Here is a 15,931-nt window from a genome sequence, read left to right as displayed (position 1 = left end):
CTTGTTCCTTAATGGTCAATCAAAAAAGTAGAGTCCTCACCACAATGACTCTCAAGTTATGGCCCTAGGATTTTGTACTTCATATTTATAGAATGCATTATCATTTTACAAGGTGTAGTACAGTGGATTTAAGCAGCTGCTGCTTGTCTAATCTCTCTGTCACCATAATTGTTCTAAAGCTAGACACAAACCACTAAAAATAACCCTGGCCAACCCTACTACATCCCTTCCTCCCTCTGTCCCCCCCATCCCTGTGAGAGGAGGCAAATTTATCTAGAGCACCCTGAAGAGTCAGATAAGAGTATCCAGTGTCTCTGAGACCTGTGGAAACACACACACACACGCACACAATATACATATAAAAGGCTTGTGTCCTTCAGGATTCATTATAGCCCAGGGATATAGTGAGATGGTGACTGGTTGTGCCATAAAGCTGATAGGCAAGATGCCAGTCCAAGAAGGAGCACACAGATACCCTGCTGATAACATCCACATGGGAAACAACAGCAAATGTGCCAGTATAGTCACGTGAGGAGGAAATTAAAACAGAGAGGGGAAAAGGAGAATGACAGTGCTGAATATGACGTATCAGAGATATTCAGTGTGCCTTGTTTGTAGATGTAGTTGTGACACAGAGGAGATACACACATGAAACAGCTGGAGCGTTTACCTCTGTCAGAGATGCCAGAGGAGTAATTACAAAATCATGTCCTCCTCACTATGCAGGGAAAACAAAAATTCTGCTATTCCTGCAAGCAATTACTGAACACGTGAAAGCAGTTTGCATGACTTAAGAAATGGTGCAATGTACGAATATGCTTCACACACAAAAAAAAAACATTTCACTTAATCCTCATTACAGGAGGAGGAGGAGTGAACAAGGTAGGGGTTTTAAATCAATCATCAGTCAGTGTGCGAGGGACAAGGTGTGAGACAGTCACTTCACTTTTTACTTCCACATTAGACTGCTTTCAGTCCTGCTGACCTGCCAGAATATTCTGTTTGACACTGTCCACGAAAAGTTTTTATTTGCCATAATCTGCAGAGGATTGGAGACAAACTGCAATCCCATGTTGTTGATGTGATGAAATGCATCTCTGACCCAGGTTGTTTGAGAAATGAAAGCCAAGAGGGTGCGTTTAGTACCATGGCATTTTCTTATTTTTTATTTTATGCAGTTACAACAGGATCACTCTGAGCACATGCAAAACCTGGAAAAAGTTATTTGATGAAATACAAAACAAATGAGAAATAGGTAAGGCTGTTGAAAGAAATGCTGTTTATAAAAGGCAGGTATTCATGTTCTAAGCTTCCAGCAGTTTACTATGAACCAAACAAATTAAAGCCAGATGTCTCAGTGGGGTGTAGTCATGGGGCGTCTCTCTCCTAACACAGTGGTTTCTATGCACTGAGGGGAGACAGCCATGCTGCTGCCTATCCTATCCCCCATCCCCCAAAACAAATAAAGTGTCTGATACAGACCAGGCCCCCGCCGGCGCCCCAGCCCAGCCTTTGTCCGGGCCCCAGGGCACAATGCCAACTGTGATCAAGAGGCAGTGTTGCTGATCAAACACTGAGACACAAGTGCAGCAGAGTGCAGCTACTTCATTCAGACTTGTTTGGGGGTTTTGGGAGAACATACATTGTCACATGCACATTTGTGATACAGAAGACGAGAAAAATATGTGAGTATACAGAAGAAGAAAAATATTCTCACAACTGTATTTAATCATGTCAGAGAGGTGAACACACAAGAAGTCAGCTTAAAGCAACAGAGCGTGAATATCATCCTGCAACATTTCCCTTGAAACACAGAGCTAAATTAGGGATTAGAAGTCCTTTCTGGAGCTCCTAACAAGCCTGGTTTTCAGCATCATTAGTGATGGAATTTTACAAAAACTCTGCATCTCTTCAGGAGAGAGACAATTATACATTTCTGGAATTTCTAGAGCTCGGACATTTCATCTGCTCAGTCTGAGGTGGGCTAGATGATTCACTGTAGCATATTCACTTTAATAACTGTGAGGCTGTAAAAATCAACAAGTTTAGTAAGGTTTGCCTTTCTCAGGAATAAGAAACTTCTTCCTCATACCATCTGAAACTAATCACTAACACAAACAACTCTGGCATGTTGTGCTCAATCAAATGGGGACTTGTTTTTACTTCTCTTAAAAAGGTGCTGGAGGTAAATCTGGTCACATATACACAAAATATATATTAAGTAAACACCTATGGAAAGGAAAATATTCTTATGGCTCACAGCCAAACCACTAAAAGGATTAAGGTGTGAGGCCTGACTGCAGACAGCTCACAGGCATGTGCAAAATATCAAGAATTCAAACACAAATGCCTCCCAGTGAATTCCTGGGTTACTCCCCTTGTTCCATCAGATGGAATACAGGACATTTTAAAACTTAAAGTCTGACCACTACTGAAAGTAACATACTCAACATAAAGAAAATCATCAATAAATTGAAAGATTAAAATTGCATTTATTTCAGATAACATTATTATTTTAACATTATTTCCCTTGAATCAGTTTCAGTTACCATGGTTACAGTTAATTTTCTAAGTTTTGTGTAGGAGAGGGCTAAGTCCTGCAGATTAAGATATTACAACTGCCTGTGTTAGATTTACACAGCAGCCTATTTTCCATGAAGTGGAGGGGCATGTATTGCTGCTGGCTGGATTGGCTGGGAGGTGGTCAATTAGTCTGCCTTGCTCATGCTGTTTCCTCTAGATTCTGGTCTAAAATTAGGTTACCCGCCTAAAGGATATTGCATGATGGTGGTCTTCTGGACATTGCTAGAAAATATACAGTCCTGTAAATGTTTGATGCCCAGAGTGTGCTGTCAGAGGCTACACGACCAACACAGTTCATTTCATTGAAAAGATTTCTGCTGAAAGCTGCCTGAGGCAGAAACGGTATATTGACAAATCACTTTGTAATAACTGCTAATACATCAATTCCTTTTCAGATGCATTTATAACATCCCTTCTCTCTAAACCCTCTTATCCTGTCCAAAGGACTCTCTACCAGCCAGAATAGAGTCTTTGTGAAAGTGTAACAACACAGACAGTCCCTTCCTGTCCTCTGTGTGGGGGAGACACTACAGCAGGACATCAAGATAAGGCTGCTGTTAAAAGATAACAAGATGGATAATCCTTTTTCTTTCCTCTCTTTTTTCTCTGTACAGGCAATGAAACAAGCCTGATGTTTCAAGGCTGGAGTCTTCTTCACTCAGAGGCTCTTTGAGGCAGGTGTAGTAAAAGCACCTGAGTGCTGAGCCCTGTAGGAAGCTGCAGGCAAAGACTGTCAGTTGTTGTTACAGCTTAACCGAGACTGTTGGGTTTATTCATGCCTCCAGCTCGCATTCTCAACCCAGACATGAGGAGAGAACTCGAAACGACCACTCTTGTCTACATACACCATTAAGTGACAAGACACGTTTGGGAATGTTAAAAATAACTCCACTGCACTAGTTTAGTTATCCTGCACAAGAGGCATTCCCACAAATCTGGTCATGACATAGTGTGACGGTTTTTATTCTCCATCTTGTGCTCTTTAACTGTGCATGAGATGAGGCTTGTCATACTCATAAAGAGGAGTGGAAAGTCTGGACAGTAGAGATAAATGCAGTAAGCCCATTAAAGACGCAGAGCGCAGAATCAAACAAGGATTCAAGATTCTTGCCGCTATGTGCGGCAGCAAGTGAACAGTTTATTTTGATAGTCTGCGTACAGGCTAATTAGATCCATCTCCACAACCTAAGCATCTGTAAAAAGAATCTTAGAGACCTGATCACTGCAAACTCCATGAGAAAACATTAAACACAGTGCACATCAACATATACGTTACCATATTAGATTGGACTCCAGAGCGTGAAATTGCTTCAGAATCAAAGAGCACCATTTTGTAACACATAGGCAGAGTAAAGCTGATACTGGCGATGCAATAAAGAGCCCAACCACTTAAGTTAAAAGCAGTTGCACAAAAAACATCTTTCATCATCTATTTCAGTTTCCAATGATGTCAACTTCAGAAACAAATAAGCATGAGCTTCTTTTCAACAGAGGTTGTATTATAATGTCTGAAACACCCTATATTATTCTCCACTTAAAGAACTTAAATAAGAGCACAGTCAAGTCATCAAAGCTGTAATGCTTAAAATTTTAGTCATGTTTAATTTGGCTGGACCGGAAGTTGTTACCATGGTAACAAGAAATATGGTTAACAATAATATCACAGCAGACACTCTGTGAGCAGCTATTTAGTCAGAAATACAACAGAAGAACAGCTGGTGTATCAGTCTCCAGTGCATGCTCGCTTAAGTTCAGCACCCTGAGTGAGAAGTTGGTTATCTTGAGGAGGAAGTGGAGGTGTGCAGCCACTTTCCTACATCTCTTTATCTAACAGCTCAACATGGCTGCTCCTGACTGTTCCATTACTCATCCACTGACAAGAAATGCAGAAAATGACTTTGTTTTGTGGATGCATTTTCAATAAACAATTGCTGTCAACACAAACTTCAGTGACAAATATACTGTGTTTCCTGTGGCTGCTTTCCAACTAAATATTTCGCAGGTTGAATGCTTTTTAAGTGAAGCAGTGGAAGTAGGATGTTCTGTTTACATAAGCAGTCATTTAAAACAGTTCTGAAAATCAATGAGATAAAATTGCATTGGATTACATGCTACACTGGCCTGTGAATCCTTCAGGCTTAGGTTTTACTACTGATTACTACTCAGACATTACCAATAAATATTACACAGATGATTACTGAATGTGAGTACACTGAATGGAAAATGCTGACTGTAAGAATGCGGTGTGATCTTGTGAAAATCTTATGGAGTATAACCCTAAGTTCTTTAATACTTCTTTGTAAATGTAAAATCACCACATTCCTCAGAGAGGAAACAAAAATTCTATCTTTCAGGACAAACAAGAAAATCAAGTTTTGCTGTCTTTTTGGCCAAATGGGAAGAGAGAAGGAATGTGCATAATACTGTACATCTACTGCTCCTTCTCCGTGTGAAGCTGACTTTATGCCATCCTAACTACATCTTGTTAAACATATGTGGCAAAAAGGAAAAAAAATGTCACTTACAAGCAGCCTGACACCTAAAGAAGATTCTGCAAGGTCGTGTGGCTGTTGAGTGTTTAGTGGATGTAGTAAAGTGCTTTTGCCTGAAACCTGCCATACAAGCCAACTCCCCGATGGCTCTAATGACATCTAAAAAGGTCTGACCCCTGAGTAGTCTAGACAGGCAGCCAAACTCTGCTTATAGGGCATCCTGGATCAGGCTGACAAGTACATAATCTCAGTGAAAGCAACTGAAGCACTGCACAATGACGACTGTTCACCTAATGTTGCAATATAAACAACAGATTTCATGTTGATGTGGGTTTAAAATGTTGAATCAAAGACAACCTGAGAGTAAATGTGCTGTGTTGATCTTGATGGGTTGTCTTGACTACAGTACAAGATTTTTCTGTCCTGGATAAATGCATCTTACTGGGTCCTATATGGGAACTGGTTCACTTAGATCCAGGTCAAGGGTATCCAGCAAATATTTCCCACACTTGATCTTATAGCCGAGAGATTATCAGGGACTTTTCATGTTCAAACAAAAGCCACATATCTTTCTAACAAAGTCTTTAAAGCTCTTGGGATGTTACAGTCCTACCCGACAAATGGCTGATTAAAAGAATTGCAGGTACTTTTCAGTTGATGAAATGCCAGGTGACATTGTAGGCAGCAACACACTCTTTTTATGTATCCACGGGTCATTAATCTACAACTCTGGCTGCTGAGTTGTGTTACAGCCCTAACTGTCACTGATAAATCATCTCCTTACTCACATCAGATAGATGTCCTGTCCCAGAGGGATTAAATGTAGAGCTGATGTGCCTCTACACCTTTTGAAATGAGTTGGGTGCTCTGAGTGCCAGTATGACTGAGGTGGGGGTTTACTCTTCTCCTTCCAATTATTGGCCACTCAGAGAAAGCCAGCCAGCCACACTGCTCTGTGTGTGCCCATGAATTATACATGGCCTCCATTAAGACACTTAACAGCTGGTTCTTCAGGAACTTACCAGCAACAACTGCAGCCTGGTGGCCCCTGTGTGCTGCTTATTAAAACAGCAGCACTAGTGATTAAGGTTGTGCAGTAATGTGCATTCTGACCATCATAAACCAGCCAGTCACAGAGATATTTTCAGTTCAATCTCATCTCTCTGGAGGGCGACTGGGCCAGCTGCCGATTTCCTCACATGGCGGCGAGATGCACTACAGTAATTAAATGTCGGTTGTGGCTTGCTGACCTTGCTGTGGTTCAGGCAGTGAGCCTTTTCTATACCCAACTGTAGCAGATGTCCTGGTCCTTACACCTATACATCCGACAAGGCCCAGGAGTAATAACTTTAGAGGCAGGAGGAAGAAGAAAAGAACTATGTGATGAAAGTTAATGGAAGGTGGTAAACTCGTCACACTTAGTTTGGACACCTGGTTGTAAAACAATAGTAAGCTAATGAAAGTAATCTGAGTCTGTTAAAATGGACATTACAATATACATTTGCACTCCAAACTTGTAAAAAATGCATTGTCTGACTTTTTGAATAATCTGGCTGACTAGTTTGAAAATGAGAACACTGCATGTACAGTATGAATCAGAGAGCATTCAGCTATGAGAACATAAAGAAATATTATCATCCAAATGTTCATTTTTATCATTTTTACACATTCATGGTACTCCAACAACAGAGTGGTGTATTTTTCTATTCTCTTACTGCAATGACCCATACCCCCGTGGGGAAAGGTCTCATCTAATCTAATCTCATGTAATGCTCTTTCATGAAACAACATGTTTACTTGCATTCATATTTCCAAAAGAGATTAGGGCCGGTTTGCAAAAATGCTACAGCCTGCATATATAATAGCTTTTGTTTCTGTCATATCTTCCAACATCTGCAAACACACCAACAGCATTGTATATATTTCAACACTATAAAATTAATCTAGGGAAATTATGAGATTCACTTGATGATGCATAAACAACGCACAGACATTATAACAAGTATAGATTTGCATAGCCTGTCAAATCAACATTTAATATCTGTACTCTTCAGAGTCCAAACTGTGAGCATTGCAGGCTTTGGCTTCACTTTAGCTCCAGCTTGATTATGTGACAAGAAATGGGATTTTCTGGTTCTAATTCTGTGTCGTTTTGTGTCAATACTCCTTAACACTCCTAACAAGATTCAGCCTGCATCATAAAATTTCACTGCACAACCACTTTAATATAAGTCTTAAATCTACAATACAAGCAATCATACCCCTGTAAAAAAAACCATAGAGCAGGATTTTGTGCAGAGCAACAGGCATTTTCATAACAAATCCTGTTTTTCTATGGACAGGAGTTATTAGCATAACTACATAATTTGACACGATGATTAAACATCAGACTAAGACAGACAAAGACCGACTTGAATATCAGCACCACAGGGAGCAAAATCGAGTGGGACTGAATCAAGAAAGAATAACTCTACAGACAACACTTATTTGCCTTTCCCATCACACGCTGTCGACAATGTGTAGTGTTTTTCAATGAGCTGGAGGTGCTAAAAATGGCTCCTGCAACAGCTGCTTTACCCCCTCCTCCTCCTCCAAAAATTCACCCCACCTTCTGCTTATGTCGCTTATTTTCTGAGCCATAATATTTTTCAAGATTAGACACACAATTAACTCTAATGTTCTTAGCGGAGCGAGTGGGGGCTTACTGCTGGAAGACAAAATACAATCATCTTCCCACAACTCAGCTCTGTGTAAGACAATGCCTGGACATTAGCTTATAATAATGTGACATGCACAATACAATATACAGTGGTTATCTCAAAAATGACACATCCATCACAACTAGCAACAAAGGATTTGTTGTTAGCATAAATTGTCAGGTCTTTTCTACATGATACAGTGATTATTCTCCTCATTTATAGCCTACTAGTAAGCATAATTCTTTAACACTGCACAATAGATAATCTAACAGTGGTTCAAACATGTGTAGAGCTGAGCTGACACCTAGCTAGCAGGTAAGCAGAAACAAACTGTGCACCAGCACCTGCAGATGCAGCACCCTGGGGACATGCCTGCCACACTGTGTATCATCACACAGACATGGCTAGCTCAGATGCCGTGAGAATATTATGCAAAATAACCAGAATACATAAAGTGTGGAAAAAACATCCTAAGTTCAAGCACAGGGGAAGGAGAGTAATGATTTAGAGAGCTGGATGCTGGCTGTGGAATATTTTGTAATTCCACACATTAGTTTTAACAGGCAATTCCTCCCTTTCAACAGACAATACACACAGTGTGCTATAATGTGTGCTAAAGCACACAAACAAATAAAGACTGAAGATGTTAAATCCACCATGAGACATCCAACATTTGAAAAACAGAATTACCATGAAAAAATGAATGCCACATTAGAAATTCACTTCTTTTTTTTATCATAGCTCTGAGTCGTCATTAAACTGTGACTGCATTTTGAACACTGAATGGTTTCCAGGTACCATTTCTGTTAAATAATTATACAGCATTTTATGACAAAATCCTTCACATCTCCTTCACTGCATGGTGTGTTGCTTCTTCTCTGCTTCTATTCCATTTATCTACAGAAAAATGGAATTCTGGTGATGTTCATTTGAGATATGAGGATCGTGAAAATCCTTATCATCATTGCCGTGAACAGCTTATTTCTCATAGAGCCCATTATTCCTCATTAGGAGCAGAGGGCGTTGTGGGTGCTGCAGAGCTGGGCGTCAAATGGCTAAGTGATGAATGTGCTTTGGAGGTGTTTATCGCCCTAACAGTGCGACATAGTGATGATGACCGATGGACTCAAGAGAGCAGGGAAAATCAGCACCGCAGTGACCTTGTTTTATCTGATAGGTTACATGGATAGCAGAAGAAACATCTCTCCTTCACCACAATACCCGTTCAACTTGTATTTCAAGCATTTCAGCAGTCATGATTACAATGTCAGAGGTGAGCTGTCTACTTTGTGTCTCCAAAGGACGTGTAAAAATTATGAACAAACAAAATTATTCAATTATTGTTTAAATTCTTAAAAACAGTGCATTAATCAGACAACACTAAAAAGTCTATGGCTCCTAAAGGCTACAATTTTTATTACATCCCACAACACTGAGATGCTGAAAGGAGCAAACAGTCATATAACATCAAGCAAAAACTTAATGTCTTCACACACATTCTTAGCCTCTAATTTAAATAAGCAATGCTTATATCCCAGCTGGATCCTAAGAAACCTGTGAGAAAAACTTTTTAACAAATTTTCAAGTGAGAGTACAAATGCTAAGTCTCTCCCGAGGAACCAACAATGTCATGTTGCCTTTAACAGGGCAACAAAACAGTGTCACTGTTATCCAGGTCACTCGTGTTTTTCAGCTGTGCTGCTAATACATGCAACTGGCATAAAATTCATGGAGTGATAGGAAAAAACACTGGTACTTCTACCTGAGGGGCTGCACTGCTGGATAATCAGAAAACCCCAAAAGAAGAGTCCTGAATTTTAACACTGGCCTCCAAAATGATGGCCTTAAAAATTATATGAATTTTGCAAAGCACAGTTTTGACAATTGTCTGTATTTTCATAGCATGATATTGTAATTAAGATCAAGTTATTTTGTCATTGCTGATTTTAAATGTCACTACAGTTGATCTCACACAGCTTGTGTCATTAACCTGTATTTTTGTTTAGTTTTGCCAGATAATGACTTTACCTGCAGCACAACAGTTTGACTGCTGGTTAAAGTAGTATTTATGAAGAACTTTGACACTACCAATGTCTGACAATGGAAACAGAAAAATCTGTAAATGAGCACAACTATGTCATGAATTCAGCTGCATTAAAACACAGTATATGTGATGAAAGACAGGAGGGGATTGGACTGAATTTACCATAAAAAAACTTATTTCACTGTTTGTGTGTTTAGCCAATGTCAGTACCAAATGAAAAGCATAAAAATTCAAGAGTCAACACTTACAGACATTTATATACATTCACAAGTAAATTTCACACTTAAGAGACTTAAGCCGATTGTGCAAAAATAGACCTGGCACATAAAGATAGAGAAGTGGGAAAAAGGGCTGGGGTAATGTGTGGCTCACAGACACAAGACACACACACACTGGCTGGAGTGGCAGCAGATAGACTCCGGCAGCCATGTCGGAGCTGGAATACAACACAGCCGGATGCTATGGACACCGGTGCGCAGAGCAAAGCTTTGGTGAGCAGGCATATGGAGAATGGAGGTGCTGGGTTTTATCTGCAATCGGCTTGCTTTAAATTAAAGTGCAGAGTCGCTTGTGCTTATAGACGGTGATCATCATCACTGTTCTTTCACATCAGCAGGGAAAAAGACAATCAGTGACTGTCCATTCAATCAACAGTCCTGGTGATCACAAACCAGCACAAGCCAAAACTAATGTGAGTTTATTCTCCAACAGATTATATGTTCATCAGGAGCCAAATTTCAGTTGATTCAATTGCTCTTCTTTGCTAAGTCCTGTCCCAATTTGGTTACTATTGTTTCATGTTTCCAGCTTTCCATCATCTCACGGCACATATGCACTTTGCAGTGATAACAGTGAAAGCTTTACCACTGAAAATTGTAAGTCATTTTTTGAAACATCTTGTGCTTTTTAAAAAAGTTGGCTTTTCATTTCTAGCTGGCAACTGTAAGTTTCCACTTGAGTTAGCTGACTAGCTAATTATGCTAATGTTACCTCATAACAAGCCGTCTCTGTCTCATTTTTAAAATGTTTCCCACGGACTTGTTTTAAAATGAGAGCCTCGTAAAAGGGTTTTAAACACACACTTTATGGCTACATGCATGATAATGTGCTAAAACTGAAGTTAAAGCTGCACGTCCCAGGCAAAAGGTCAGCATCCTCAGTGACGGAAAGTATGATAATGAAAAATGTAAGATCAAAGTCTAACTGTAATCATTGCTCAGAGGAGGGGGTTTAGCAAATGGTCAATTTGGTCAGTTGCTCTCTGACCACATATTGATGCTTGCTGAACTACCATCACAGAATTTGCTGCTTTTCTTTGTTTTCACATCATCAGATATTTAATACTTTTGAGTTTTAGATGGTTGGTAGGACAACACAAGCAAAGTGGCCAAGCATCCAAGCTGATGCTTACAGTACATTGTGCTCTCCTAGGTCCAATTTACTCACTCATGACCTTTATGAACTGATCAGTACTTGTGTCATGTAGGCAAAACTGCTCAAGAGCTAAGCTTATTGGAAAATACAGCACATAATTTGCATGCCTCTGGGGAGTCTGGTTCCCTCAGTTGGTCAATATTGTTGCCAGAGAGTTACAGAAGTTAAAAGACACACAAACTTGAAATATCTGTCAATATAACATTGACTTTATGACTCAGGGTTTCAAGCAAATTCTTGCCAATAAATCTACCCACAAGAATCCTTGGCAGCAGACCAGAGGGCAGTTTTACTCCCTACCTGTGAAAAAGGAATGAGCTCTGAATACAGAGAGGCTGCACAGCCATTAACAGGACTCAGAAACAAGCACCACTATTAATCATTTTCACTGATTCTCTAGCAGGCAGCAATTTGTTCATTCAGTAATTCAGACATGAAATGGACGGAGGAAAGACGGGAGAGCTAGGGTAATGTGGTGTGGTAAAGGTGGCATCAGCGTTTCACACTCCTATAAAGGTGAACAGGAGTTGGCACATGGCTTGTACAGGGCTGGCATGCTAAAATATTAACGTCCAGGGCTGTGAATATTCATGCAGAGTTGTCCCCATCATCAGATTGTGGAGGACAAAGCAGTGTCCCTGGAGTGTAATCCGATTCTACATGTTCCTGCTTCATTTCCAAGGACAGGGGGCTCCAGGCAGAGTGGGTAGATGTTTGGTTAGAGGTGAAGCTGCGGCTGCAACATGTTTCAGCCAACAGGAGGCAAGAAGTGGCATTGGACTGCTGGGTCATGACAAGTGAATGTGACCCCAAGTCATTACTGTCTCCGTGGGGGCAATGACAATGGCTCAGGTTGAGCTGTTCATGCCTCCAACCATCTCTGTGGTTGTAACTCTTCCTTCACGGGCCCTATCACCTTACAATACACACATGGCTGTAAGAGTGAGAATTGTTCCTCCCAAAACAGTTAGTCATGAAACCTCTGTTATATCAAGATATTCACTACATCTGCAACAGCTACTGTGCAAAACAACAGGGTTTTTTTTTTTCAGCAGGAAAATAGCACCTAATACATACGTGCAAGCAAGGGTGAGGGTAGCTTTCTAGAACAACCAGAAACACACACACACACACAGTACACTCCCTAGATGTGCGTGTCTGTTTTCAAAAGGTAACCAAGCAACCAGGTCCTGGCCGGGACCTTTGGTTGTCGGCTTATCAGGTAACTGCTTTCTGCGCCTGCTCAGTTTCACCAGTTTTCTGTTTGTCCTAGGATAGTGGCTTCACTCTTGACCCAAACAGCCAAGAGTGGAGGGGGGTGGAGAGAGCACCAGGACAGGGAAAATGACTCCAACATGCATAAAGCACTGACTGCCGAATGGGATATCCAGAAATGAAAGGAAGAAGTGGGCAGACATGCCAGAAAGCGCTAGCCACAGCGTCTTACGACTGACAAACACATAATGTTTCCTGGACAAGGTCTTTAAAGATAGATTAGAGATTAGTTGGGACTAGACTAGGGACTAGGCTGGAGCAGGGATCATGTTACCTTCTTTAAAAACTGTAGTGGCTTTTTCATCCAAATAAATGTATTGAAAATACTGGAAGCAGAACTACTGTCACGTGTCAGCCTTTGGATGAAACAGTCTGGAGTATGTGTGTATGCATCTAATGTCATTACAAACAGTTCCAGTGTCATATTAAAAACACAGATAAATAGAAGAAAGGGGGAACTGTCAAAGAAGCATTTTCACAGCTACACTGCTTGTTATTTGCATTTAACACTGTGTGTACTGAGATGCCCACAACCAGTCAACATAAAGTCTTCAAGAATACTGCAACAGACCAAATATTTGATATTTATCTAATGTTGAGAGACAGCTCACATGAGGTCACGATAACCTGGAAAAACAATCTATCTATCCTATCCAATGACAGCTTGACACAAATTGATGAAATTTAATTCCATTTTATAATGTTATGGTTAGATTAACATCATCTGCACTTACATAAATTCTAAACCCTCAACAGTGGTTATAATTTCAAGGATTTTACATCTATTACAATTTTGATTCTTTTGTCAATATGTTATATTGAATTTGATGCCTTGTGGACAAATAGAACAAAGAAAATGGAGCAGAAAGACCCTACGTGTTATTTTGCCATTTAACAGAGGTTAGTGCATTACTGTGTATTTCTAAGCCATGTTAAAAGAATGCTATGAGTCTGGCTGATACTGTTCTTGTCTGCTGAAGTGGAACAGCGTCCAAATGATGAGGCCATGATGCCATTAGGATGGTAATGAGCCCAAACCAGTGTACACAACAATGTGAGTCAAGAGACAAAAGAAGACTAACAACACACTATTTAAACCTTATACTACAATCAGTGCCCCAGCGTTTACATGGAGAGATTGCTGGAAGATCCTAAACAAAGCGCTTCTTCATTACATGCAGTTCTTCACTAATCAGCGGACTGGAATGTCATTGGCCTGACCATGGCTCTGTGGCTTCCCATGAAAATCTCAGAAAATATTTCAGTAACTACCACAGGACGTCACTGATTGATGCCAAAAGACAGTCCTGTAGCAAAAGTTTCACAGTATTGTTTAGAGTGGGAGGAGTGATCTACTAGTTTCAGTCTAAATTCCAGGGCACTACACAGCCACACCCATACCAATGAAATTAACTCGTACATTTACCACAATTAACAAACAGCAATAATAAATTAAGACTAATGTATTTTAATAATGAAGTATCACTAACATTACTATCATATAGTTTTGATCAACAATGTTTGTGCATTTGTTTCTCTGATGACACCTGCACACCAACAAAACAAACCACAACAGAAACCTTTTGGAAATCAAAATAACAACTGAACTATTCTTACAAATAATAACTGCATCATTTACTCCACGATGCTTCTGATGAAAAAGCTAAAGAAAAAGAAAGTAAGTGGTTCCCAAAAAGATATTCCCTTAGCTCTCTGTCCTTTACAGTGTTTCTCAGCCAAATGACGAATAGTTCAATTTCACTTAATACAGTTAATACAAACAAGGAAGGTTTAAAAATAACCCATTCTGATCAAAGGTTACACAGCACATACTCTTCTCTGCCCACCCACAGTATCAACCAACAACAAAAACCCTCTTACATGAGGGTCACTGGGACTAAACTTTCATCAAATGAGGGTCTTAACGTTGATAGGTTTAAATTAGTAAATGACTCCAACATAAACAAAGCTGTCAACACAAGCAAACATGTGGTTAAGTTGGATGTGATACCCTCGAATCTCGATCAGGGGAAGCAGGGCGGGGGTCAGCGCTGCTGGCAGATGGCAGACAAAAAGCCCGTACTTTGAAGTCCTGTCGCCTGAGGTTTAAATGCGGATCAAACTATTGTGTTAACCACCAGACGATAAACCAAAAGACATCACGCGGAAATACACAGATTTCTAGCACAGGGAAATGATCCCAAAAAATCTTATATCTCTGTCTAAATTCTGTGGGCTTTTAAATTACAATTCTGCACATCTTTAAAACCATTCATCCTGTTTATAATATTAGCCTCATGACCCCCTCCTGGCATGGTTTGCCTGATGAGAGATGCAAATTAAACCAATGTCACTTTATTGCGATTAATACGCCAAAAACGCATGAGATAACGTTAGCAAACTTTGATTTGTTATCTGCTCGGTCTTCTTTTCTTTCTTCTTTGCGTTTCTCTCCCTTTCTGATGATACAGAAACCAAGGCTGAAACCCCAACATTTATAAATAACCTTTTGTTTAACCTATAGCTTACCTTAGCGGCAGTTTTACTAAACTAATTTAAATTTAGCCGGTTAGGTTTAGCCGGACCCTTGTTCTGGTGTGCTAGCTCACTAAACTGACCTTGGGTCAGAGTTACTCCCTGTTGGCCATTTTTTAAAAAGTATATACAGATCTCGTTTGATTAACCACTGAGGAACTTCTATTTTTAACCATACTAACATGAGATAATGGAACTTAAAGTTATCCGTATTTCTAACTTAAAGAAAATGGCAAGTTTCGGCCGCGTTCACATTACTGACCACGGCTAACCGCCCTGTAGGACTGTGTTCGCTCCCGTTTTAGTGGGAAAATTCATTACAATCAAAGTAGCTCAGCGGCTGTAGGTGTCAGTAAACTTACCTGCGAAGAGGCTCAACAGTACACAGCAGAACCGGCCTATCGAAAGCTCCATCATTGTTCCAGCTATTCCACGACTTCCTCAGTGAAACTTGGTCGGAGAACTTGTGCTCAGTTCGAGTGAAACGCAGCTACACAGCTCGACCGAAGCATCCAAACTCCACTCCACCTCCTCCTCCGCCGCTCTCTGCAGGTGCACAGTGGAGCGCGCCCCAGGGTGTCACGTGACACACGGTTCGCCCAAATAGTATCCCGGGGTGCCCTCTGCTGGTATGAACACGGAGTTTTCCCTGTGTTTATTTATGGGGGCGTCCGTGTACCGTACTCTATGTGCGGTCGCGCCCAAGTGCTTCCAACTTGGGTGACTTTCTGGGTGGCATTCCCAACCACCGAAGACAGGAAACAGCTCCAAGTTTTGAGATTCTTGCTATTTTCCCAGTCATAGTGTACTGTATATCCCAACATATCACCACCTGACTAATGTAGCTGCATCGGACGAGGCATCTAACC

The 15,931-nt window shown here is 40.5% G+C and overlaps 1 protein-coding gene across 1 annotated transcript in view; it reads right to left on the bottom strand.

The window, feature by feature from the left end:
• Positions 1 to 15,621, bottom strand: part of cxadr (CXADR Ig-like cell adhesion molecule) — a 37,684-nt gene extending 22,063 nt beyond the window's left edge. Inside the window, exon 1 of the mRNA XM_018691387.2 lies at positions 15,425 to 15,621. Coding sequence (XP_018546903.1) covers positions 15,425 to 15,479 — 55 coding nt within the window. The 5' untranslated portion in view covers positions 15,480 to 15,621. The remainder of the gene's footprint in view (positions 1 to 15,424) is intronic.
• Between the last annotated feature and the right edge of the window lie 310 nt (positions 15,622 to 15,931).

Source organism: Lates calcarifer, linkage group LG20 (genome assembly GCF_001640805.2).
Source record: "Lates calcarifer isolate ASB-BC8 linkage group LG20, TLL_Latcal_v3, whole genome shotgun sequence".
Taxonomy (NCBI): domain Eukaryota; kingdom Metazoa; phylum Chordata; class Actinopteri; family Centropomidae; genus Lates; species Lates calcarifer.
The sequence above is the reverse complement of the archived record's forward strand: the minus strand, read 5'-3'. Positions and strand labels throughout refer to the sequence as shown.